The sequence below is a fragment of the Bactrocera tryoni genome, chromosome 3 (genome assembly GCF_016617805.1).
Source record: "Bactrocera tryoni isolate S06 chromosome 3, CSIRO_BtryS06_freeze2, whole genome shotgun sequence".
Classification (NCBI taxonomy): Eukaryota; Metazoa; Arthropoda; class Insecta; order Diptera; family Tephritidae; genus Bactrocera; species Bactrocera tryoni.
Window position 1 is genome coordinate 29934352 of NC_052501.1, and position 26180 is coordinate 29960531.

General features: G+C 36.5%; 1 protein-coding gene across 1 annotated transcript; it reads right to left on the reverse strand.

Moving 5' to 3' along the window:
• Positions 1 to 9859: 9859 nt before the first annotated feature.
• Positions 9860 to 25950, reverse strand: LOC120772830 (FMRFamide-related peptides). The gene is made up of 2 exons (XM_040101637.1): positions 25492 to 25950; positions 9860 to 11698 (listed from the first exon to the last, which is right to left on the reverse strand). Exon 2 carries the CDS (start codon positions 11669 to 11671, stop codon positions 10466 to 10468), a length of 1206 nt encoding a protein of 401 aa, XP_039957571.1. The 5' UTR covers positions 11672 to 11698; positions 25492 to 25950; the 3' UTR covers positions 9860 to 10465.
• Between the last annotated feature and the right edge of the window lie 230 nt (positions 25951 to 26180).

The following is a 26180-nucleotide window of genomic DNA, read 5'->3' on the forward strand; positions in this document are numbered from 1 at the left end:
AACTAGCGGAAGACTAAAATAATAAAGTGATGTGTCGAGCTGCCAGACTGTTTACGAAAATCGACGCGTTGCCAACACATATGTTGCTTGTGTTGATAAGAAATGTCAAACTTGTTTTGCTGACTGTGGTGCTTGTCTCGGCTAGAAGTGACAGTGTTAATGGTTGGCATTATGTTAGTACTGTATTAAAGACTAGTTTGGAGGCATGATGTCAAATCAGCATATACATATGCATATATTTATTTACATAAAATAAATGGTTCAAAATTAATTTATGCAGTATATATATACAGTTTTAAATCAATAATACATATATAAAATATGGATGTCTTATAGCAACCGCTTACGCAGTTATAGCCGAGTTTACAAAAGCGCGCCAATCGTTGTTCCTTTTCGCTATTTGGCGCCAATTGGAGATTCCAAGCGAAGCCAGGTCCTTTTCCATCTGGCCTTTCTGACGGAGTGCAGGTGTTCCTCTTCTTCCCCTGGCGGGTACTACGTTGAATACTCTCAGAGCTGAAGTATTTTCATCCATTTGGACGGCATGACCTAGCCATCGTAGCTGCTGTCTCTTAATTCGTTGAAACTAAGTTAAAAATATGGGATATCAAAAGCTTATGACTTCTGTAGTCTATTGCAAATTTTACCCTCTTTCACTTCTTGCCACTTTATTTTGAAGTTTTCAACTGCTTGATTCCTACTCAAAGGCAAGCTTCGTCGTTATTCCGATTGGCAAAACACTTCTAAATTTTTGTGTAGTAAAATCATTCGAAATAGGCAGAAACAGATAGTAATCACTTGGTCAAGACTATAAGAAACTCTCAATACCTCGCATTCTCGATATGTGTCTTCCTCTCACATCGGCAAAAGCTGGCCGATTGTGGGCATTTGGTTTTCTCGGACGAACTTGGTTTTCAATAAATCGATTGCGACATTCGCTATGTGGCTTGTGGCGCCATCCTGTATGAACCACATATTGTCCAAGACCATATTATCCAATTGGAGCCAAATATATTCGGTTATTATTGAGCGGTAGTAGTCTTGATCATCACGGAAGAAGTACGGCCCAATGGCGCCGCCGGCCCATAAACTGCATCTAACCGTAAATTTTTTCGGGATGCATGGACGACCAATAATCCATATTTTGCTTTTTGACGAAGCCATTCAGCCAGAAATGAGCCTCATCGCTGAAGAGGATTTTTCAATGAAAATCCGGATCAATTTAATGTTGTTACTCAACCCAATTCACGAACATACGACGATTTTAGTGGTCAAACGGCTTTAGTTCTTGCGTCAATTTGATCTTATAAGAATGTAGGCCAAGATTTTTTCGCAAAATTCGCCACAACGACGTCGCAGAGAGACTGATTTAGGTCTTCCTAAATTGATGCGATAGCGGCAACAATATTCTCGACACTACAGGTACTTCTTTGTCTCACTGGCACGGGAACATTTTATCCTGTCCCTGTAGATTCAAATTTCTTCACAAGACGCTCAATTGTAGATCTGACAGGACGATTATGATTGACAAATTCCAATCGAATCGTTGTTGGATCGTATATCTTTCCATTATAAAATGTCAAACCTTACGGAAGAGAAATGTCAAATGTTATATGATGCCCTTTCCGACCTTTTCGGAGCATGTAAGCGCTACGAAGATCGGACTCGACTTTTTATCGATATTTTCCTTAATTGCATTCGAGAGTTTGATGCCCTTTCCGACCTTTTCGGAGCATGTAAGCTCTACGAAGATCGAACTCGACTTTTTATTTATATTTTCCATAATTACATTCGAGAGCTTGATGCATCTTTAACATCAAAATTACGATAAATTAACTGCTATGGTCTCAACCATGAACACTGTTCGAATTTTCAGCCGAAAACCTATTCGAAGATTTTTACAATCAGTAAAATTATTTAACGAAGAAGTTCCATTAAATTTTGGTGCGGAATCAAATTTCTGGTGCCGAAACGTTCAGAAGTTGGAAAATATTTGGTACAAATTATTCAAAGAATATCGAGTACGCGTTGCCGACGACCCACGTCCAGGAGGCCATCAACATTAACTGATGATCAGCACGTCAATGAGATAAAGAAATTGGTGCTTGAGAATCAACGATTAACATTCAGAGATCTTACTGTCATCGTTGGTCTAACGAAAGGATAAGTGAAAACCATTTTGAAAGATCATTTGAGCCTAAGAAAAACGAAAGCACGATTGGTTCGAAATCACTAGATTTTTTCGAAAAACAGCGTCACCTTAACATCAGTGAAGCAATGCTTTCCAACTACCAGGATATCATGGAAGGTATTAATACTGACGATGAATCTTCGATCTATGTTACCGATCCGGTGCCGAAAAAACACGTCAAAGCAGGTCAAAAATTTAGTTTATGTTGACCGTTTCTTCGATTATCGAAGTGTTGTGCACTACGAATCCACCCAATTTGTCAATAAGGAATACCATTTGTGCGTTATGTCTCATTTCCGCGATGCTATTTGTAAAATAGGCCGGAATTAAGGGCCGCGAACAATAATGCACCGTCACATGCTGCACTGATTCTTCGTGAGTTGTTCGCCAAATTTTCAACCAATATCGTGTTGCAACCGTCGTATTTGCTTGACTTAGCTCCGTGTGACTTTTGGCTATTCAGCAAACTCAAACAACCTCCGCAGAGAAACCGTTTTGAATCAATTGAAGACATTAAACGTGAATCGCTACGCGCATTCCAGAAATTGACTTTGACAACTGTTTCGAGGATTGGAAAAATTATGTACAAAGTCTTACTATTTTATGCTCATAGAAATATAGATAATTATTATTTTAAATGCGTGACAATGAAAGAATGTTCCTTCAGCTGTGATTTTGAGGCCATATTACTTACACAAATCTAAAAAAATCTCAGCAGACACTTTGCATATGGTTACCTAAGTCACATGTGTAATGAACACGCTTAAGAGCCAGACGATATTTTATTGAGTTGCAACTTCAAAGTAACAAAAAAGTGTAAATTATACTGTTGTTCTTTAACTTTTGCCAAAATATTAAATTATAAAACGCACATACATACATTGTCACATACTGCACATAGGCATAGGCATTATATGTACATATATACAAATTTGCTTATCCACATGCAACATACCTTTGTATCTAAAGTCGCAGTTCAACTGAGTTCAATTGATTTGCCAAAAGAAATTGCTTTGTTCATTATTTGAAATATGATATATATTTACCAAATACATATATGTATGCATGATATTTACACCCTTAACTATGTACTCATGTAAGTAAGTCTATATATTTAGTAGGTTACGCATATGCAAATGCCTCAGCATCCACTGATATTTCTATTTTTATAGACAAGAACATGAAAATGATTTATTACTTACCTACACACCTTTTAGCTTCACATGTATATTAATATGTATGAATATTTATGTATGTATGTAGACATATTTATATATATGAAGGTATCCACACATTTTCTTGCCACCAAAGACGTTTGTGGCTCAATCGCGCCGGCCGTTTATTTACCCATTTCATTTGAGTGCTTGACGTCTTTTCGAAATATTTACGCTCGGCAGACAAAGTACGACATTATTTTTGGCATAAATTGCACATCGACGGCTGAAACAACGGATATAAGCAACCGCAATGTGCAACAAGTGAGAAGCTCAAATCGTGCACGTAAGGACATAAGTAGTCTAAGTGGTCGCCTTGCTAGCATTATTTAATAAAATAGATTTTTAGTATTAAGTTTCATAACTGATAGTCTTTAAACGATAGTTTCTTATACTCCTTTCCCTTTAGAGAGGTATAAAGTGACGGTGCTAGTACAAATAAACTAAGGTATATATGTATATGATTGAGCCATATGTAAAAGTTCACGCAAGTGAACTTCTCTTAATTGGGAAGGTGCCACTGCTCAGCTGGTTGATGTCCTCGTAAGAGAAAAGGCTGGCATCACCGCCGACCAAGAAGTGGCATGGACGGGACAAGGACTGAGACGAGTATGCTCCTGTGACATTTACTACAGCGACCATATAAAGGAGCGCAAATTCGGTGTGGGATTCGTGGTGGGAGAGAGACTACGTTGCCGAGTACTTGTCATTCACACCGGTGAATGAACGTCTAACCACAATCCGCATTAAAGCGAACTTCTTCTACACATCGCTGATTTGCGTCCACGCCCCGACGGAAGATAAGGACGATTAGATCAAAGATGTCTTGGAGCGTACCTATGAGAGCTGAACCCACCACGATGTCGAAATCGTGCTTAGCGACTTTAACGCCAGGTTAAATAAGGAAGGTATCTTTGGGACAACTGTCGGTAAATTCAGCCTTCATGATGAAACCTTCCAAATGGGTGGAGACAGATCGACTTCGCCGGAACCGAAAGAAGCTTGTCTGTAATACCAGATTCATCAACCGCCAACCAACGGACGGATGACAAGTTTTCAGTATTTTAGAGGTGCGCACGCTCTAAGCTTCTTGCATTGACTTGGACCACTATCTTGTTACAGCGAAGATACTCATCCGCTTCTGTGCAGCAAAAAACGCCAATTGACGCCAAACAGCGAAATGCAAGAACGACTGGCATGCTGTTGTAAACTCGACTATGAGCGCGTAAGCCGTGTCTACGTCAGTAAAGAACAAGTAAGGAAGGGCTAAGTTCGGGTGTCACCGAACATTTTATACTCTCGCATGATAAAGTGATAATCGAGATTTCATTATCCGTCATTTACATATTTTTCAAATATCGTATTTGTGTAAAGTTTTATGCCGCTATCATCATTGGTTCCTAATGTATATACTCGTATTATACAGAAGAAGGCATCAGATGGAATTCAAAATAGCGTTATATTGGAAGAAGGCGTGGTTGTGAACCGATTTCACCATATTTCGTACATGTCATCAGGGTGTTAAGAAAATATTATATACGAATTTCATTGAAATCGGTCTGAGTAGTTCCCGAGATATGGTTTTTGGTCCATAAGTGGGCGACGCCACGCCCATTTTCAATTTTTAAAAAAAGAGCTGGGTGCAGCTTCCTTCTGCCATTTCTTCCGTAAAATTTAGTGTTTCTGACGTTTTTGTTAGTCGGTTAACGCACTTTTAGTGATTTTCAACATAACCTTTGTATGGGAGGTGGGCGTGGTTATTATCCGATTTCTTCCATTTTTTAACTGTATATGGAAATGCCTGAAGGAAACGACTCTATAGAGTTTGGTTGACATAGCTATAGTAGTTTCCGAGATATGTACAAAAAACTTGGTAGGGGGCGGGGCCACGCCCACTTTTCCAAAAAAAATTACGTCCAAATACGCCCCTCCCTAATACGATCCTTTAATATCTTTATTTATGGCTTAGTTATGACACTTTATAGGTTTTCGGTTTCCGCCATTTTGTGGGCGTGGCAGTGGTCCGATTTTGCCCATCTTCGAACTTAACCTTCTTATGGAGCCAAGGAATACGTGTACCAAGTTTCATCATGATATCTCAATTTTTACTCAAGTTACAGCTTGCACGGACGGACGGACAGACGGACGGACGGACAGACGGACAGACAGACATCCGGATTTCGACTCTACTCGTCACCCTGATCACTTTGGTATACATAACCCTATATCTGACTCTTTTAGTTTTAGGACTTACAAACAACCGTTATGTGAACAAAACTGTAATAATCTCCTTAGCAACTTTGTTGCGAGAGTATAAAAAGAATAATCTTCGTAGCTAATTTAGTTTATAATAATTTTATATTAATTTATTTTGTGTTTATTAAATCTTCTTTTCAATAATTCAATTTTATTTTATTATATTTTCTTCTTTATTTTATTAAAATGTATTTCATTATTTTTTAAATTTTTGTACTTTTATTTTTTTTTACAGTTATTTATTTGTTTATTTTTGCTTCCCTGTGGACTTCATTCACAAGAAATCATCGCATTAATTTAGTTGTAAGCAATTTATATGGCTAATTAACGTTGTGCGTCTTGCACACACACACACGAATTGCGCAAATTTGCGTAATGTCCATATTTATGCTCGTTGTTGCCGCTGCACTTCGAGTAAACTTGGCGTTGGGCTTTTCCTGCACGCATTTTACTTACACAGCCTCGTGACTGCCACGAACTATTTACTATTTAAATTTTACTTTACTCATCTTCGCTTTTAACTTCTCTGTGTGTTTTGTTGTTTTTGCTTTTCCGCAAATTACCGCTAACAATGTGGAAAAGTGAGAATTGCAAATTCACTCGCCACACACTATGATCCCTTAATCTGCATTATTATAGTTATTTTTGTTGTTGGTATTGTTTTTGTTATTATTGTTATTGGCTAGCGCATCGTAGAAGGCGTTAAACATCTCAAATGTGTAAGCTACATAATTTAATTTGCCTTTTAGTTTGATTAAGTGCAACTTCCGCAGCGTCGGTAGTCTTCCCGCTTTGTAATGCAAGAGTAAGGGATGACCAAGCGTGGGCGCAGCATCTGTTTAACATAAAATATATACCAGGTCTGTAGGTTTGTAATCAGTATAATTTACTATATTAAGGCGGCTTCGATTCGCCACTTCTCTGCTCGTTAGGCATGTCTCAAAGTTATATATTCGTGAAAACAAATTCAGATTTGAACACAATTCTAGGAATGTGCATGATCAGAAGCTCATTTCTTTTGTATAAATCTGCGGCTATTCTATTTCTATTTGATTATACCAATCTACTGTTTATATGCCAGTTACTTGTTCGATTCGCACCATACATAATCTGGCTATTTTACTATACACAAATAAACATCCGTGCTAGAAGCAAAAACAAATCTCACTATTAAGTTAGAAAGAAATATACTCTCCTTCACTAAAACACCTTAGTATATTATTTTGCATGTGGGTATAAAAATCGTTGCAGTCAAGAAAAAATGCAAAAGGATAACTAAATATTTGTATAAAAATGGAATTCTTAACCACATTATGGCGAAGTAAACTTTTAAGACTCCAGCCAACAGAGTTCGTGCGGAAAGTGAAAAGTTATTTAAAAAAATATAAAGTTACAAAATTTATATCGAACAAGCAACTAGTATGAGTACGATGAACTGGTATAACAAGAAGCAAATAGAAGAGCTAAATGTTATACCAGCTTACGAGTAATCCACAAATTCTCCTCTTTTGTGTTAAACTCGGAAAATTTCTTCTTTTATGTCAGTCCACAGTCCGAAAGTACCGAATAGCGTGTCGATTGGCGGTGAGAAAAAAAACATGAAGAAATGGCATATGCGGGGAATATTCTATGAATCATTCTGAACAACTTTGTCTAAGTGACTATGTGTCGAAAATCGAGCCAGCGATATTTAAGGCGAATTTTTTTAAGGATTATACAAAATTTTTCGTCAGTTTTTGGGATATCCGAATTAAATTTAATGCGTAGATTCACTTTGATATTCTATTGATCATTTACCGGAATCGGCCCGATAGGATCACTACATGCCTCATGCAACCGATTTTCATATATACATAGTGGCAAAAAAGCTCCCGAAAATTGTAATTTAATTCCCTATGTAAATTCTATTAAAAAAAATGTGTTTTTCTAAGTTGATAAGACTGTCCTTAATTACTATGCCAAATATGAACGCAATCAGTCAACCAGTTTGTTTACAGCAGTTGCTTAAGTCCGTACACATCAGTAGTGCGTTACGATTTTTGCAAAGGATAAAAATATCGAACGAAAAATTTGTCTCAAATTTTGTATTTGTAACTAAATTTCGAATCCTTGTGATTGTTGGAAAAAGCTTACGGGTATTCAGTTTTATCAACAACACAAGACAACGAGTGGTACAAAGCTGTCAAAGACTATCGTCGAGATATCGTTGAAGATATGTATGACTGGTTATGGACGACCTTCGACCTTTTCAACTGATGAAAATATTAAAAAAAAAGTGAAGGATATGGTGCTTGAAAATCGCCAGGCAAGTTTTAGAGAGATGGCAAGAGAGCTCAGCATCTCTCGCGAGTCCGTTCGAATGAGTTTAGTGGATATTTTGGGTATAAAAATTTGTTTTCAATAAGAGTATGATTGTGAACGAATTTAAGGGGCCATACCAGTGTGATACTTTCTAGAAAAATCAATTTTCTTTTTTTTTTTGTTTTTTTCGATAGTTTATAGTTTCAAAAATAACCCGTGAAATCGATAAGGTATCTTGAATAGTTTTTGAATGGCAGCGCTCTAAACAGTGTCGTTCGGAGGTACATATACATAAATCGCATTGTTGAAACTTGAAACTCGTTTTTCTCGAAACGACATTTTTCAAAATTGCTGACTTAATAACTCAACGAGAAATTAAGCTATCAATTTCAAATTGAAACTGAATATTCTTGGATATATTTACTATACAATGACTTATGATCTTTTTGATTGGTTAAAAATTGCCATTTTGCATTAAAAAACCGACAATTTTTTACCTAAAAAAAACAAGTTTTTCAGAACTTTTTAATTTTTGATATTTTTCAAAAATTGTAGGTCATTGTGTAGAAAATACCTCCAATTTTAATAACCTTTTTGAAGTTTTTTGTTTTAGATACTCATTCGGAATCATGTCAGCAGTTGTGGGACACTTTTTGGCACCTCCGAAGACAGCCCATAGCTCCGTCATTGTCCAATATGTTTGTAAAAAAAAATTTCATAATATACTTTATTATGTCCAAAGTACTTTGAAAGATTCAAAAGCGTACTTTCTAAAAAAAAAATCACCAAAATTGTCTAATTTTCCATCGATTATACTACTGGTAAAGCCCCATAAAGCCAAAAACGTAATGTTGTTCTCTAAACTGAAATTTCCGCTCCGTGGAACTGGTTTCCAGCCGATCGAAGGGTTAAAACAAAATTCGCTGAAGGATCTGAAGCCCATCCCAAAAAGTGGTTATGAAAAGTGGAGGACTGGAAAAACTATTGGCAGTGCAAAGTCTATTAGCAAAGGCAGAGAGGGACCCTACTGAGTGCGGTCTGTACATAGTGGCGCTGTTATTACGAGAAGTAGAGAAAGAAACTTAGATGCATACATACACACATATGAATGAACTATAGAAAATTTAGAGCCAAGCTGAACACCTTAAGTAAGTTCCTTAGAGGCAGTCAGGATGATCGGAACTTACGGCAACTTAAAAGTTTATTTATTGTGAAAATAAAATAACAGGGATATTTCTTCTGGTATATTTATGTGTATAGTATATGTATATATATGTACATATATTTCTACATTAAGAAATAGACCTCAACAGTGCTTCAGGGAAGGGTTATTTTCAAAATAAATATAGAATTGCTATAAGTTTGTAAGCATGAATGTTGCCAAGATTTTCATAGTTCTTAAAATAGTTTTGATAGTGTGACATATGCCTCAGGATATGATAATCTACTCGACGCAAACTTATATTTCATTAACATTGTTTTGTAATGACATTTGTTCTTCAATGATTATTCCTACATTTAGTCCAAAAAATAATTTTTTTTTTACATATTTCAATAAGTGTGTTTTTTTCTTAGATACCATTTTTATAAAGAAATTTTTCTACGAAAAGATTTTCAGAACACTTTGAGTCTTCAAGCACCTATGAAAAAAATCCAAACGGCACTTTTAATTACAAAGAACTGCCAAAGTTATTCTGGCCGAAAAAAAAGTTTGATTAAAAATGGTCTACAATTTTTAAATTTTTATGAATTTATATAAAATCCAATTCAATCATTAAAATCCTACAAAATCACTCAGAAATAACTGCGTTCTAAATTTCTTTTTATTTTTCCTTCGTTTTTTCTGCGCATAAATTAAGGTAATGAAGTTGAGTGCTTGTTTTCTGTTTCTGTTGCTTTTGAAGTCTTCGTTTTATTTTGATTTTCATTGATCATTTCAAAGCCATTTAAAATTTTGTATAATTTTTTCATAAGTACATAAGTATGTGAAGCTAAAATAGATTTATATATTCTTTACATAGCTATATCGATTCATATTCTTATCTTTATACATATGTATATGTGTGTGTCTGTATATATTTTTAATTTCCCTATATAATTTTAACAAATTTTCAAAGTATATATCTTTATATAGTTTACATTGATATATTTATTCGTATACTGGGTTGCATGCTCACATTTTTTTGTTTAGTCAATGTAAGGAACTCGCTCAGGAAGTGAACTTTTATTCCAGCCCTAGTAAAAGTTCACTTCCAAACATTTCAAATAAGATACACTAAGATTTTACTAGTTTTTGTATACAGCATACACCCTGTATATGCATATTTACATATAATTTATATAATTTTTATATCAAAATTATATTTTACTTTACATGTGTATAGGTTATGTGTGTCTGTGTAAGTTTCCGTAGCCAGTTCATCAATTTTAGCAAAGTATTTATTTACATGAGGTCGTCAAATTTGGTACGAGCTTGAATCCCATTCATATACGTAGAACCAGCTCATTGCACCACATTGAGTTCATTTAGTTCGTAATCAGCGTCTGTGTCCTCATCGATCGCTTCGGCGTCACTCTGAGCGCTCTTCTCATCTTGTGCCGAGGTTTCATGCTCGCCATCCTTACTAAACAACACCTTAATGGCTCTGTCCATGGGATTGCTTTCGCCTATGCCGCCATATTGTTCGGCTTGATGTAGAATTTTTGCGGCTTCTTTGATCACCTCTCTGGGTAGTGGTGGTTTGGTGCTATTTTCATTAGCTTGCTGCCCCAAACTCTTGCCGAAACGCATGAAATTCTGATCGGGTTTACTGAAACGCATGAAATTCGGTGTAACTGTTGGTTGCTTTGCTGTGGCCGGTGTTCTACCGAAACGCATGAAATTGTCCGGTCGCCCGAAACGCATAAAATCTTGATTTTCGCCACGTTGTTCCTTTGGCGTGCGTCCGAAGCGCATGAAATCATTCTTAGAACTGCGACCGAAACGCATAAAATCATTAGAACTACCGCGTCCGAAACGCATAAAGTCTGAAGGATTTCTACCGAAGCGCATAAAATCACCGGAAGCACGACCGAAGCGTAGGAAGTCATTAGCGCTACGTCCAAAGCGCATAAAGTCATCGGCTGGTCGACCGAAACGCATGAAGTTGTCACCGCGTGAATCGCGTATACCCTCTTGACTGCGTTCAATGCGTCGACCCGCATCGGCGCTCTTATCGTAGTTAACCGTATAATCGTGATCGAGACTATTCACTTTGGGCACTTGTTCGAGCGCACGTTTGCCGAAGCGCATAAAGTCGGGTGAACTGCGCCCGAAGCGCATGAAATCTGCATCGCGTCCAAAACGCATGAAATCGGCATTCGCACGTCCGAAGCGCATGAAATTCTCATTAAACGATTTGCGACGACGCTCCTCCTCTTCGTCGGCCTTGGACTTACGAAATTTCAAAATAATCAAATTTTTCGTATAGTCAATATTTAACGATGCGATGGGATAACGAAACTCTACTTCGGTTGGATCGCGTCCAGTTTGTATGAAAGGTAATTTTTGTGAATTCTCAGTTCGTTCGTTGGATTCGCTCTCATTTAAATCGGCATCATCAGTGTCGGATATGGTGTTCAGTTGTTCATTTGGTGATTCTATGATTTCGCTTCGTATTGACGCCTGCAGTTGTAGCATGTACAAGAAGAAGACCAGTAGTGGACCCATATTGGTGATCGCTTGGATTAATGTGACCTGCAATTAGAGAAATTAAAACAAAAAATTAATCATGTAATTTCTTATTAAAATTATCTCGCAATCAATTGGTACTCTCTCTGTTCAGAGATTATACCGTCAGGTTTGATCATCATATCAGCATGAAAGACGTCATTAAACTTCATTAACAAGTGTCTCAGACACACGCCAATTTTCATGTTGCCTCTTAACATTTGAGCTGTTGCTACTTAACGGTGTATTGATTTTAATGACAACTCATGAGTGTCGTTAAATACTCGTGAGACTCTTTGTAATTGCGATAAATCAGTGACAAAAGACCATCAAACTAAGTTGTAAAATCAGCGAAGTCGGATCTCGACACTTAATAAACTTTTCTGAGTACAAATTGGCAACGTCTGTAGTTTTGGTAAACTGATACTCTTCGACAGTAGCATCAGAGCTTGTAAGATTCCAGTTTTTTTTACGACAACTGTGATCATTAAACTCTGCAGACTGATTTAAAGATATGGCAGATTACCACCGACAGATCTCTAATTGAAAATTAAACTCCAAATGAGTTAACATAATCCGATATTACTAAAACTCGATGCAAAAGTCTTAAGAGTGACACTATTAACAATATAGACCTGGTCTGACGCTTCTGACATTTTATAAACCGAAGTTTGTTTTAACAGAATGAAATGTTCATGCGGAAATAATACAGTTCAATCAAAAAGTTGACATGATGATGAGTTTCCAGAGACTGCCACAGGAAAATCAAACAACAGGGATTGGTGTGCTAAGATTAGACGTGATGAAATGAGCACCGAATGAGGTGAAGCAGTGGATGCACAAAAGAGGTTGTTACCGAGGAAAACATAAAAAGAGTCCACAAAATAATTTTGAATGACCGTAAAGTGAAGTTGTTCGCGAAAGCAGGTACTCTAAAGATATCAACTGAACGTGAATATTTGGGTATAAGAAAGCACTGTGCAAAGTGGGTAGAGCTCAATTTTGACCAAAAACAATGGCGCGTTGCTGATTCGGAGCAGTGTTTGGAGATGTTCAAGAGTAATAAACCGGAGTTTTTGCATTGATATGTGACAATAAATGTAACATATGATGGAGCTTTCACTCCAACATCTAATCGATAGTCATCCGTGGGAACTGCACACGATAAACCCGCTTCAAAGCTTGGAAAACGCAACAGTAAGCTGGCAGGGTTATGACGTCTGTATTTGGGAATGAGCGTGGAATAATTTCCATTGAAAACGATGATAATAAAGATATCATAAATTGGGTTTCGCATTGTTTCTGCATCCACTGTATTCTCCTGGTATGGCCTCCAGCGACTGTTTCCTTTTCTCAGAAAATGGTATCGAAAAGTTGTATGATCGCTTTAATAAGTGTATCACCCTTGAAATGAATTATGTCGAATAAAATAAAACGGGCTCTTCCAAAAAAATGTGTTTTACTATGGTATGCTGGAGACTTCTCATAAGCCGGTTGGAAACTTTTTGAATACGTAAGACGTAGAATTTTTCTAGTATATACTTGTATATGTATGAATATTGCCTATCCATAACATAATTGTATTATTAGATATAAAAAATGTAAAAGTATCATAAACTATTTCAGCTTTTCAAATATTGTTTAAATTTAACCTCAAACATTTATTGTATAAAGATAATTTTCTTTCGTTTCAGTGTTGCATTGTAAATTTCTAAATTTACTGGGTAGCTCTCTGGTGGCATCGATTTATAAATATACATATATAGCTGAGTATATGAACCGTTTCTTTTAGCAAAAAATGCTCTTCTGCTCTCTTTGCTATGTTTGAGCTCGCCTCTGTTTTGTATCAAAGATGTTCCACATTACTTAAAGTTAAGAAAATCATTTCCAAAAATCAAAAAGCAGTTCAGGTGTAACATGATATATGTAAGGCCCGAAATTTGTTGGAAAAAGTAGAATCGATACCACATAAATATGCGACCAGTCTTAAATGAGCTTGCGAAATGCGCATAGGCAATTTTTTAGAGATAATCAAAGTAGTGTAATATGGCTTCCTTGTTCGAATATACCTTATATAAAAAGTAGAAAGGATCTCTCAGTAAAATTATAACCCAAGTATAACTAATTAATAAAGCTCTAGTAAAGCGAACCTTGTTGTTTTGAATGGAACAGCACCATGTTTACTCTATTTTATAACGCGCATTCCAAGAGACCCCATAATATGCGGAGCAAAGGCCCTATTGCTGCTGTGAAGCCCATCCGCCAATGCGCGTAGCAATTGGAGCTTTGCCTATCCCATCATAGTTTGCGGGCTTATAAAATACACTTCGAGCAAGAACTGAAGCCGAACGACCGACCATAAAGCGCATTGCGCATTCGGTGAATGAGCCCAAAACGAGAGGCCATCGATCCCGATTTGGAGTGATGATAATCCACAATCCATTATTAAGACGCCGTCACATCTTCAAAAAGACACTGTTTGGTGTGCTCTATGGGCAGAGTCAATTATTGATCACTAGCATATTTCTAAAGAAATGAAAACGGCCCAAATGTTACAGTCAATAGGGAATGCTATACAGCCATGACTAATAACTTTTTTGTGCCTGAAACGGGCGTTGTTGATGGAGACGACCTTTGGTTCTAACAAGACGGCAGTACATGTCATACAACCACCAAAAATCCATTTATTGAAGAAACTTTGTGATGAGCGCATTGTCTCAAGTCGTGAATCTATGGCATGGTCTCCAAGGTTCTGTGATTTAACACCGCTGGACTATTTTTGTGCAGTCGCTTGCCTACGCCGATAAGCCCGAGACTATGATGAACAATGGAAGAGAATATTCGTTTGTGTTATTGCTGAAATACGGCCCTAATTGCGGCAAAAAGTGGTCGAAAATTCGGCCTTTCGACTGGAATTTATTCGAGCCAGTCCTGACGGTCGTTTGCCCAGAATCATTTTTTAACCCTTATAAAAAACCCTTTTCTTCACTAACTAAATTTTCGGCCATAACATTTATATGCATTTATTACTAAAAAACACCCTGTATTTTTTTTATAGATTTTACAAGGTTTCCTTCTCGATGTTAGAAAACTTTGTCTTGCATTTCAGGTGACGATATGCTCTATTCAAGATTTGGGTAAACTTTTTGGTAGTTTTGGCCATAGGTAAATTGGCCATTGGAAAACATAGAATTCCCTGAGTGTTAATCACGAACAACCTGATATTGACTTTTAGTCTCGTCTGGAAATCAAGACATGATACACAAACGCTTTGAAATAAGTATTTGATAATAACACCGGTCAACACGATTTTTGGGTCTGACAACTATGTACATGTTAAATTTTAGTTTCTCCTATGACAAAAATAAGGAAAAAATTTTTTTTTCGGTTAAAGTTTGCTTTCGTAGAAATTAGAGAAATTTTTCGATTCTTAAACAGAAATGACTGATTTTTATATTTTTTCCACAATTTCACTATAGATTATAATTCTTCTTCTTCTTAAACAATAATATATAAATGTAAAATAACAAGAAATTAGAGCTCATATGCTCTCATATAGCTCTCTCGTATTAATATACTTATCGATGTAGATCAGCCCAAAGCAAACTTAAAGAACTAAAGATTAACATTTAAGTATTTTTCAATGTCTGGAATCAGAATTCAAGCATGAGAACAGAAACCTCAAAAAAAATTTCTTTTTGTTGACCGGTGTAATATTTCAAACGTATAAAGCGCGAACTTAAAAATAAAATGAAAGAGAAAGCAAAATTATAAACATAGCCAAAAATTTTGAAATTTCCTTTTCATAATAATTATGAACTCACAGAATGCATTGAAAGGCGGCTTTTTCCAGGTTTTGACCAAACAATGGCTTCATAGGCTCACACTGGGATTAAATAGATGCTTAAATTGTATAACGCACGACTCTACATAACTAACGGTATTAAAATTTCCCTAAAGTAGCAAACACTGAATTGCAGTTGCTCATGAGCAACAAGCTTACAGCTGTGTCACGAGTCGTCACGTAACTGTGCTGACAACAATGCTCAAGTGTTACCGGTACAACTACAATACAATCGCCCCCCCTTTCTCCCCGCCAACACTCATTTGACTCTGACTGCCTGAGCAGACATTCACTCGTAGCTTAGAAAGATGTTTGTTGTAAAATATGAGCGAGTTGTGAAATAATAACGGCTCATACAAATATGCCACCAAGTTGTCACAATAAACAAGCAACAATAATAGAAACAAATTGATATGGAAAATGTGAGCTGATACGCGTCTGCGGCAGATTGATGATATGACTACTATGCGAAGCGGAACTTGTGGCATGCTATATACACACATATTTGAGTTTGTGACTTGACGAATGGTACAAAAGTGTTGAGAAAAGTGAAACCACGTCTTGTGTGGCATGCAGGATATGAGACAATGCGACGATGCACCAAGCCACGGCGACAACGGAAAAGCCAGCTTGATAAACTCCCGAAATACCTGTGAAGATTTGCTTAAGTAAGAGTAAGTGTCGCATGTACTGGCTGGCTGGCTGGCGCCCACGTGCGACAACTCAACAAAGCTTCCAGCTCATAAATCATAGCAGAGGAATGCTAAAGCACCGGTAGCTTTTAAATAGATAAACAAACGACGTGTGCCCATATGGCAGCACTGCCGCATACATATTTATTTACTTCCGTGTGCTTAAGGGAGAACTTGAGTTTAGCTAAGCATGCCTTGAAAAAGAAGCTCACAAATACATAAATTTGCATATATTGTATTTGTCTTGTATTTATTGTTGTATTTGTTTTCATATGTAGTAGTGGTTGCAATAAAAATCCAAATTCACGTTGCAATAAGTAGAAATTAACCCACTAAAATGGGTTATAAGTATTAGTTAAGCAAGTGCCGAGTCCCATTTCGACTCTGGTAACATACTCCAGTTACAACAACCTTTTCTAATCAAATACATGTTTGTACTTATATAGAACAGCCTCATACTATTGTAGAGGAACAATTGGAAAGAGGTGGGGACTCTCATCAAAAGTGATGTTCTCGCTCTTTGAAACCGTAATTAAGCCAATAACGTTGAAAAAACACACCAACTAAGCAGTTGCAGGGTGTACAAAAAGCGAACTTCATCGCCTGTCTGTAGTGCACTAAAGACAATTCCAACAACGACACTAAATGCCATTCTACAAATTTTGAGTGAAGCAACTTTTGTTATTGCGAAAAAAATGGATAAAAAGGAATTTCGTGTTGATCAAATAGTGCTTCTTTAGGAGAAAAATACAGCTAAAACAAAAACTTGGCTTAAATGACGAGTTTCCGGACGCAGCCCTAGGAAAATCAACCATCAAGGATTAGTACGTTTATTCATTATTTTTTTTTATTGGCGTAGACACCGCTTACGCGGTTATAGCCGAGCTTACAACAGCGCGCCAGTATCATCTTCTTTTCGCAAGGCGTTGCCAATTGGAGATTTCAACTGTAGCCAGACCCTTTACCACCTGGTATTTCCAACGAAGTGGAAGTCTTCCTCTATTTGCCCCAGCGGGTACTGCGTCGAATACTCTCAGAGCAGTAGAGTTTTCGTTCATTCGGACAACATGACGTAGCCAGCGAAGCCGCTGTCTCTTAATTCGCTGAACTATGTGAATGTCTACGTATATCTCGTACAGCTCATCGTTCCATCGAATGCGATATTCGCCATTGCCAATGCGCAAAGGACCATAAATCTTTCGCAGAACCTTTCTCTCGAAAACTCGTAACGTCGACTCATCAGATGTTGTCATCGCTCATGCCTCTGCACCATATAGCGGGACAGGTATGATGAATGATTTGTAGCGTTTGATCTTTGTTCATTGAGAAAGGTTTTTTTGTTGGCAAGAGATATCATATGGTGGATTTCGAGGCTGACGTTGTTGTTGGTGTTGATGCTGGTTCCACGACAGACGAAATTATCGACAACTTCGAAGGTATGACTGTCAGCAGTGACGTGGGTGCCTCGTCGCGAGCGCGACGACTGTTTGTTTGATAACAGAAGATATTTCGTCTTGTTCTCGCTCACAATAAGACCAAACGTTTCTCTTACTTATCCAGTCTGGAGATAGCAGAACTAACGGCGCGGTTGTTGAGGCCAATGATATCAATATCATCGTACTACGCCAGCAACTGTACATTCCGGACACTACCCCAGGAAGATCAACCGTCAAGAATTGGTATGAAAAGTTTTGACGTGATGAAATGACCATCGAAGACGGCGAACGCAGTGGACGCTTCAAAGAGGTTGTTGCCGCCGAAAACGTTAAAAATTCCACACAATAATTTTGAAGTAACGTTAAATGAAGTTGTTCGAGATAGTAGACACTCTAAAGATGTCGACTGAATGTGTTCATCACATCATTGACGAATATTTGAGTATAAAAAAGCTCTGTTCAAAGTGAGCTCACTTTTGACCAAAAACAACGACGAGATGATGATTCGGAGCTGTGTTTGGAGAAATTCAAGCGTAATAAACCTGAGTTTTTACATCGATATAGTATGACAATGGATGAAACATGGCTCCATCGTTTAGAAAAACGTAACAGTCGGCTGGCAAGGTTATGGCGTCTGCATATTGGGATGCGCATGGAATAATTTTTATTTACTACGAGTATCTTGAAAATGAAGAGTCATCAACAGCGACTATTACATAGCGTTATTGGATCACATTTGAAGGAAAAGAAAGTGCTGTTGCACCAAGTCAATACACCGTGTCACAAGTCAGTGAAAATTATGGAAAAATCTATAAACTCGGCTTCGAATTGCTTCCGCATCAACCGTATTCTGCACAACTTCTCGCCAGAAAGAAATGTTCGTCGAATGAAGGAGTGATCGTGCCGATGAGAAGTGATCGCCGAAACCTGGGGCCTATTTTGAAGCAAAAGACAAATCGTACCACAAAAATGGTTTCGAAAAGTGGGAGGGTCGCTATAATCCTTGAACTATGTTGAATAAATAAACGATTTTTGTTTAAAAAAAATGCTTTTTAGTATGGTAGTTCTGGACTCTTCAATTGACCTATTATGTATTAGGTGAATCTATTATCTTGAAGCTATTTTCTCTATAAATTTTCTATTGTTAACTTTTATGTTAATTTGCAAAACATAAGACCAACTCTAATGGACTTTTTACTCATTGCATGAATATGTCTATAAAACCAAACTATACAAACATATAAGTATATTTCTGAAGCAAAAATGCTACAAACTATTTACACCATTTACTATTGTAATTGATGCTCTTTTTCCCTACTATTTCACTTTCAGATGTAAATAACCATATTATCGTTAAGTCTTCCATTTCCGCCTTCAACACCTATCTATTTTTAACATTGAACGTGATCTGGCTAATTATTAGAGTTAAACACATTTTTTGGGTTAAGAAAGTTTATATACGTATATAGGTCTAAGTACATTAGGGTGAGCCAAAAAAAGAAATTAATATTCAAATTTATGTGCTAAAGTGAATTTAAGGAAAACCCTTAACTTCGGTTGCATCGAACCTAGAATGCCCTTATAAATAAAAAAAGTTTACCTTACAAAATGGTGATTTTGATCATTAACTTTGTATGACAGCTATATGGCATAATTGTCCGATGTAAACAATTTCTTTGAAGGGTCTAGTAATGTGAAGATATCTTGTCATTTTACATTTACTGCCTACAGACTTGTTCTGTAAGCAAATAGCTGCGAAGTCAGCTCTTAGACTGAGGGAATCCTCCCTTTTAGTTGCCAGTAACAAAGAGATATTCTATGATACTTCAAAAGTTCCCGTTCCTTCAGAGTTCAATCTAAATCCGATTCCTAATATTGCCTTTTCTTCCAAAGAAGAGTCGATAACCGAGTAGGAAGTTGTGCCTTTTCTGCAAAACAAAATCGTTTTCTGTCTACCAGACCACTGAGGTGTGTTCCAAGCGGAGATTACTGTAATTGAATAAAGCCTTCTTGTTCTGACAAGGGTTATGCTCAAAACAAGGAATATATCTATATATACACAGATAGCCAGGCGGCTTTAAGATACAACAAAATCTTAGGGTTTCGTCTAAGTTAGTGAAAAAATGTCTTGATTTCTTAGTGGATCTACGCTCTATTTCACTATAAACCTATAGGTTCCAGGACATAGTGATATACCAGGGAACTGTTAAACAGGTGACCCACTCTACAATTACACTCCGGAAATAGAAAATTTGTATGACTCTGGCTACTTGGTGATATCTAATTGACAAATATGTAATGAATTTAGCTGAGTATCGATGGAAGCAATCCCTGACTTCCTCAACAAGCAAGTAAACGTAACATGAATGGAATTTGGGCCGCTTATGCCGACTATTAAAGTTTAAAAGGAATGATATAAGAACTCTAGTAGGAGTGCTAACAGGACATGCCAGTAGACTTGGAACGGCGTAAAACGACTATTGTAGAAGGGAGGGAAAAGAGGAGAAGACATGTTTGAAAGCCTCCGAGCGATTGTAGAGGTCTATATAGGAAAATAAGCGCAACTTTCGGTCGAGGGTTTCTTGACAACATCACGGAAGTTGCTCAGAGAAAAATTTTCAAGATAACATGACGTGTGAAAAATTTCAGAGTGATATTTCAAATATTAAAAACTTGCTCGCCTATATACAGACAGACAGACCACTCAGCTGGTGGCGAAGTAAATTTCTGTCTCACCCTAATGTACATTTACATTTATATAAGCAAACAGACATTTTTATTGAAATATTGCCTCTATCTTTATATCAGGTCAATATGCACCAAAAATCTGACACATCTTTCAACTCTGCACCGTTGGTCAATAGCTCAGTTGTCTTCACGAACAATTGCAGTTATGTAGTGTGAGAGCGGGTACGAATTCCACTTTATTTATTTTTTGTTACATATTTCTTCATCAAGTTTACGTTAAGCTGCCACCTAACGATGTTGCTTCATATGTAAATTTTTCATTTTGTACATAAGTCCCCCACTCTCTGCAGCTGCCCTCTTTTACTTGTATTACCTATGATTTTTAACACGTGCAAGTGAAAATTGTATGAAAATTAAGTGCCTGCTGAACAATTAGAGCGCAAATGATGATTTTTAGTGCGTCTGCAAAATACCAAAAAAAACTGTGAATACTTAAATGGACGCCGTAACCCCGAAAAACTGTTATTCTCTCTTTTATTTCCCATTAAAACACCTTTGTGGCTGTGGTTTTTGCGTTTTGCCTGAGGTGTCTAGTGACGTTGAAGAGTTTCACACAATGTTTTGCAAACTGAAACCATGGAAAAGTTCGGTTTGAAATGGCTCCCGCCTGCGTTAGCAATCAACTCGTTAAATTTTCTGCTTGCCCTTGAAGCTTATGGCTTTTTCAAACTAAATTGTGTTATCATGTGCCCATATGTGATTTTATTTAAGCTTGGAAGGAGTTACATTTAAGTAAAGTATTTGTAAATAGTTCCTCAATTTGAGTAGACTGCCATAAACCGACTGCGAAACCAAAAAAAAAATGTCAAAGTCGCTCAAAATTAAGGTGATTCTCGTTCTTTTTTCGATATTCGTTGTTTGGTGTGATAGACGGTCAATAAGGAGTTCTGTTTAGCCATAGTGTGGCGATTGCGTGAGAACATCCGTCGAAAATGGAAGTAATTGTGGAAGAAAAGATTTTACACATATGATAATGCACCATCGCATGGGGTCACGATTATGGCCCAAAACGCAATATATACCAGCTATCAACCACCATATTCACCAAATTTGGTTCCGTTTCATTTTTTCTTGTTCCCCGATTGAAGAGATAAAAGAAAATTCAGTAAAGGGGCTGGAGACCATAAATAAATACTTTTTTTGTCACAATGTAATGTATATTGCCTGTTGAGTAGTGTCTGTTAAAAAAAAACTCTTTTATTTTGCTCTTGCTCTTGATGAGTTTGAAACTGACGACCCAGCGAAGTTCAAACCACGGCTCCTCAATGACTAAACAATATCTCACAAGTAACTCAATTTCTTTGCATTGTTATGTTCTTAACATCAGTAACTATAACCTGAATGAGGAACATGAAATTTTTTACTCTCAGAATGACAAGGTGGATACCCTATAAAATATATAACATATCGCTCATTTGCTGCAAGACCGGCAGAAGTCAAAAAAATCGATTTGCCAGAAAACGCGTTGAAATTTTTTACTCTCAGAATGACAAGGTGGATACCCTATAAAATATGTATATACCATATGATCTGTATGACGAGTTGAATTCATTTAACCATGGACATCTGCCTGCCGCTCTCTTTATACGCAAACTCTCAGCTTTTAAGATATTGCGCTAAAAATTTGCGCACGTTTTTTTCTCTGCAAAAAGCCGCTCTTTTGTCGGAACCGCCGATATCGGACTACTGGAAGATATATCTGCAATACAACTGACCGATCAAACTCAAGTCCTTTACTTTTTTATTTGAGAAGATATCTTCATCAAATTCAAGACAGATTATTAAGTAGCCTCAACAGGACTCGAGGGTTGTTTATATCAAAAAACGTCGTTAAAAATAGGTAACAAAACGTTTTATGTGCCAAACGTTGGTTGGTTATGTTTACGGTGAATGAAGCTGAACTGTTTGCATCAGTTGCCATAAGAAATGCAACCGAAGCGACTTTTTCTAGTTTGATCTTAAGATAGTTCGAGAACACTTTTCCATTTATTGTCTCTGAATGCCCTGAAACCTGGATTATTTTTGGCATGATTTTCTTTTCTTAACATGGTATGAACACGTTAAGGCCAGCGCTTTCTATTCCGTTAAAGGTTTAATAAAACCGAGATTTAACCTGTCTTGGTCGCCTTAGAATAAGAAAATCTAGATGATTTATAAAACGAAATCTTCATTACCCTGTTAAAATCCTATAATTCGTATATCTAAACTTGTCTAGATAGAGTTTACAATTAAAATGTCGGAGTATTTGAGAAGAGACACATTTTGGTTCCTGCTTAGATTTGAATTTCGATTTATATCCGTATTATAACTCGATGATTTTTTCAAAATATAGTACACCAAAATACATTTCTAAGTCAGCCGTTTTTTACCTTCTGCTGTAAGCATCAAGTACAACACTATTTTAGTCAGTCGAAAACATATGAAACAGTGTAACCTTATAGAGCACTCTGTTTGTTTTCAAAAATCTGAAAAAAGTATTCACGTCCTGGAAGAGTTACGAAACTATAAACAAACAAAGCTCTCAAATAATTAGAAAAGTAGGTAAAGGTAAAGTTGTCGCTGAGTAATATTACAATTTTTATGAAATTTTTTGAGATATATGTATTTCCTTGTCACATGAATATTGAATTTGATTTCAGACCTTTTGGTCTAACAAGTAATATTTTTAGACAATGGGGAAGAATAAATAATTTAATTTAGATTAGCCATCTCAATTTGTCTGAAGTGACTTTGAGATGACTTACATACATACATATGTACATTCTTGTCAACAACTTAGTTGGACACAAAAGCAATGCCGTCAGTTCCATCGCTTTTTTTTCTGTGTACTGACAACCATAAATTTGAGTTGAAGACGATAACTGAATATGAGAATATCATCATTGCTCTCTGGTTTTCTTTGCCTTTATGGATTTCACTCTGAAATGAAATGCAGTTCGCTCTCCGAAGAGGAAAGACGCAAAGTCTCTCATTATGGCTAAATATCGGTCATCATCTGTTGTAACTTATACTTATCAGGCTGATAAAAGTATTGTAACACAGTTTCAAGCAATACAAAAAGATTCAGTTGAGATATTCGTCGGCACTTTGTAGCAAAAATATTCAATGGGAATGCTCTATTACGATTTTTAGCACTCATAAAACACATAAGTTTATATATACAAGGTGCCTTCCGAAGTAAACAGGACTTTTTGAATCTAGCGCCCCCTGGTGGCGCCATCTATATGTTGACCGGTACGTTAGAATCTGCTATCTTCGATCTATCGATGGTCCAATGAGAATTTCATGACACTTCATTGATTGGAAGTGAAGTTATTGCGTTTTAAGTGTCAGTATGGTTGTGTTATCCGTGCGAAAATGAGCTTCGAACAAAGAGCCAACATCAAGTTTTTTTCTTTAATTGGTAAAACTTTTACTGAAACGTTTCAATTGATGAAACAAGTTTATGGCGATGTTTGCCTAGCCCGTAACAGAGTGCACGAGTGGCTTCCACGTTTTCAAAGTGGTCGTGAGGACATAAATTACGATCAATATGTGGGCCAATCAAAGTCCGTGATCACCGGAAATTTCATTCAAACTTTGCGTGAATTCATCGAAAATCAGCCGAAATTATTATTGAAATTCATGGAAATGGAATTAAAAATCTCCAAAACATCGATTTATAGCCTTTTGACCCAACATTTGGGCTTACGAAAGGTGTGTGCACGGTTTGTTCCGCACAAATTGACTGACGACCAAAAATTGCTCAGAATCCATCCAACGAAGGACGATTATTTGACCAAAAATCATATTTAAACCATTAACCACTCCCCGCATTCACCTGATATAGCACCGTGTGACTTCCTTCTTTTCGGAAAAATGCCTTTGCCCATGAAAGGAAAGCGTTATGCAGACATAGAGGCCATTCAAAAGGCTTGCACCGGCATACTGGCGGCCATACCGGCCAACGAGCTAAAACACTCGTTCGACATACTTTTGGACCGTGAAATAAATTGAATTTACCGAAAAACCCATTTGTTCTGTTTTTTTTTCAAGTCCTGTTTACTTTGGAACGCACTTTGTATGTACATAGTTTTAGCGTTATATTGAGGGAGCAGTGAATGAGAAAGTTCCTCTTCGAGTTAAATTAACTCTGCGGTTGTTGATATTATTGAAGTATGCATAATATTTTTGGGATAATATTTGACTCTCTAAGTGATTGTGAACTACTTATCGGTAACCCAAAAAAAAAATTTTTTGAAAATTTAAATTTTGAATATTTTTTTGTAAAACTATGTATGTATATGAAATTTTGAATATTTTTTGGAATAATGTTTGAAAAATAAAATTTTGAATTTTTTATAATACCATTTGGAACGGAAACGCCTCTGAGAGGTTGAGCACCTTTAACCTTATAAACTGAAATTTTTGAAAGTTAAAATTTTGAATATTTTTTTTGAATAATATTTGAAAATCAAACATCTCTGAGTGATTGAGAACTCTATGCTAAGTAGTCGGCACAAATTTTTTAAAATTTACTTAAAAAAATACAAAATTTTGAATATTTTTTGGAAAAATGTTTGGAAATAAAAAACTTGTATTTTTTTTTTTTGAAATACTATTTCAATCGAAAACTTAAAAACACAAATTTTTTAAAATGTACATTACAAAATGCAGAATATAGAATATTTTTGGAATAATTTTTTTGAAAATTAGAATTTTGAATATATTTTGAAGTGCCTACTATTTGAAATTGAAACGTCTCTGAGAGATTGAGAACAACTAGCCACCAACTCAAGACAGATATGATTTCAAAAATTGAAATTTTAAAATTTTTTTTTAAATAATGTTAAAAAAACGTCCTTAAGTGATTGAGAGAAACTTGCATAAATTCAAAGACATAAATTTTTGAAAGTTGAAATTTTGAATATTTTTTTGAAGTAATATTTGAAACGGAAACACCTCTGGGTAATGAAAAAAAACTTGCTGATAACTTAAAAATAAAATTTTTGAATATGGAAATTTTTAATATTTTTTGGGATAATATTTGAAAATCAAACATCTCTGAGTGTTCAAGAACAACTTGTCAATAACTCAAAAGCACAACATTTTGAAAATAACCTTTTAAATTTCCACTTCGATCCCAATCTTTACGCCAAACTTCCAGTATAAGTGATGAGTTTTTGTTTGTCTATCAAATTCACGTGTCAACCGTTTAAAATTACACACAACTTTTGGAGGTTAAAAATAAACGTTGAAACTTTAAAAACCGAGTTTGCGGTAAATTTCACACGCGGCACTAACTCATTCAATCATTTTCGTCCGACAAGTATCGAAAGTTCGAAACAAAACTATGCACTTTTGCTTCACCGGTCAAAACAACAACACCGTCGGATTTCCGTTTCCGCTTTTTTGTGACGCGGTAGAGAAATTCGCGCTATCCGTTTGACCACTGTCACTACCTGCGCCAACTGGGACCGATTATGATTGATGCCACGGCGTACAGTGATGTGGCTTTAAAGTGGCTGCTTTAGCTGGCCCGTAAGTCCGTTTCACCGTTATGTGTTAGGCACTTGTTGGCCGTGGAATAAGTTCGAGACTTCTGTGGCTTGTGTTGGATGCGCATCCTGTTTTATATGTGTGGCAGCCACAAAGGCAGCAGCCTAACACCAACACAGGCGTAGTGGTAAACTTTCGCGCTCACACACACACTCACATCACGAAGCGCAAGTATATATTTGCCTATGCCGCATCCTTTTTGCTTAGGCGCAACACATAATGTTTACAATGTTTGTCAACAGGCGACAAGT

What these genes read in the sequence shown, in the direction of transcription:
- LOC120772830 (XM_040101637.1), bottom strand. Translation starts at nt 11,671, where the DNA reads ATGGGTCCACTACTGGTCTTCTTCTTGTACATGCTACAACTGCAGGCG.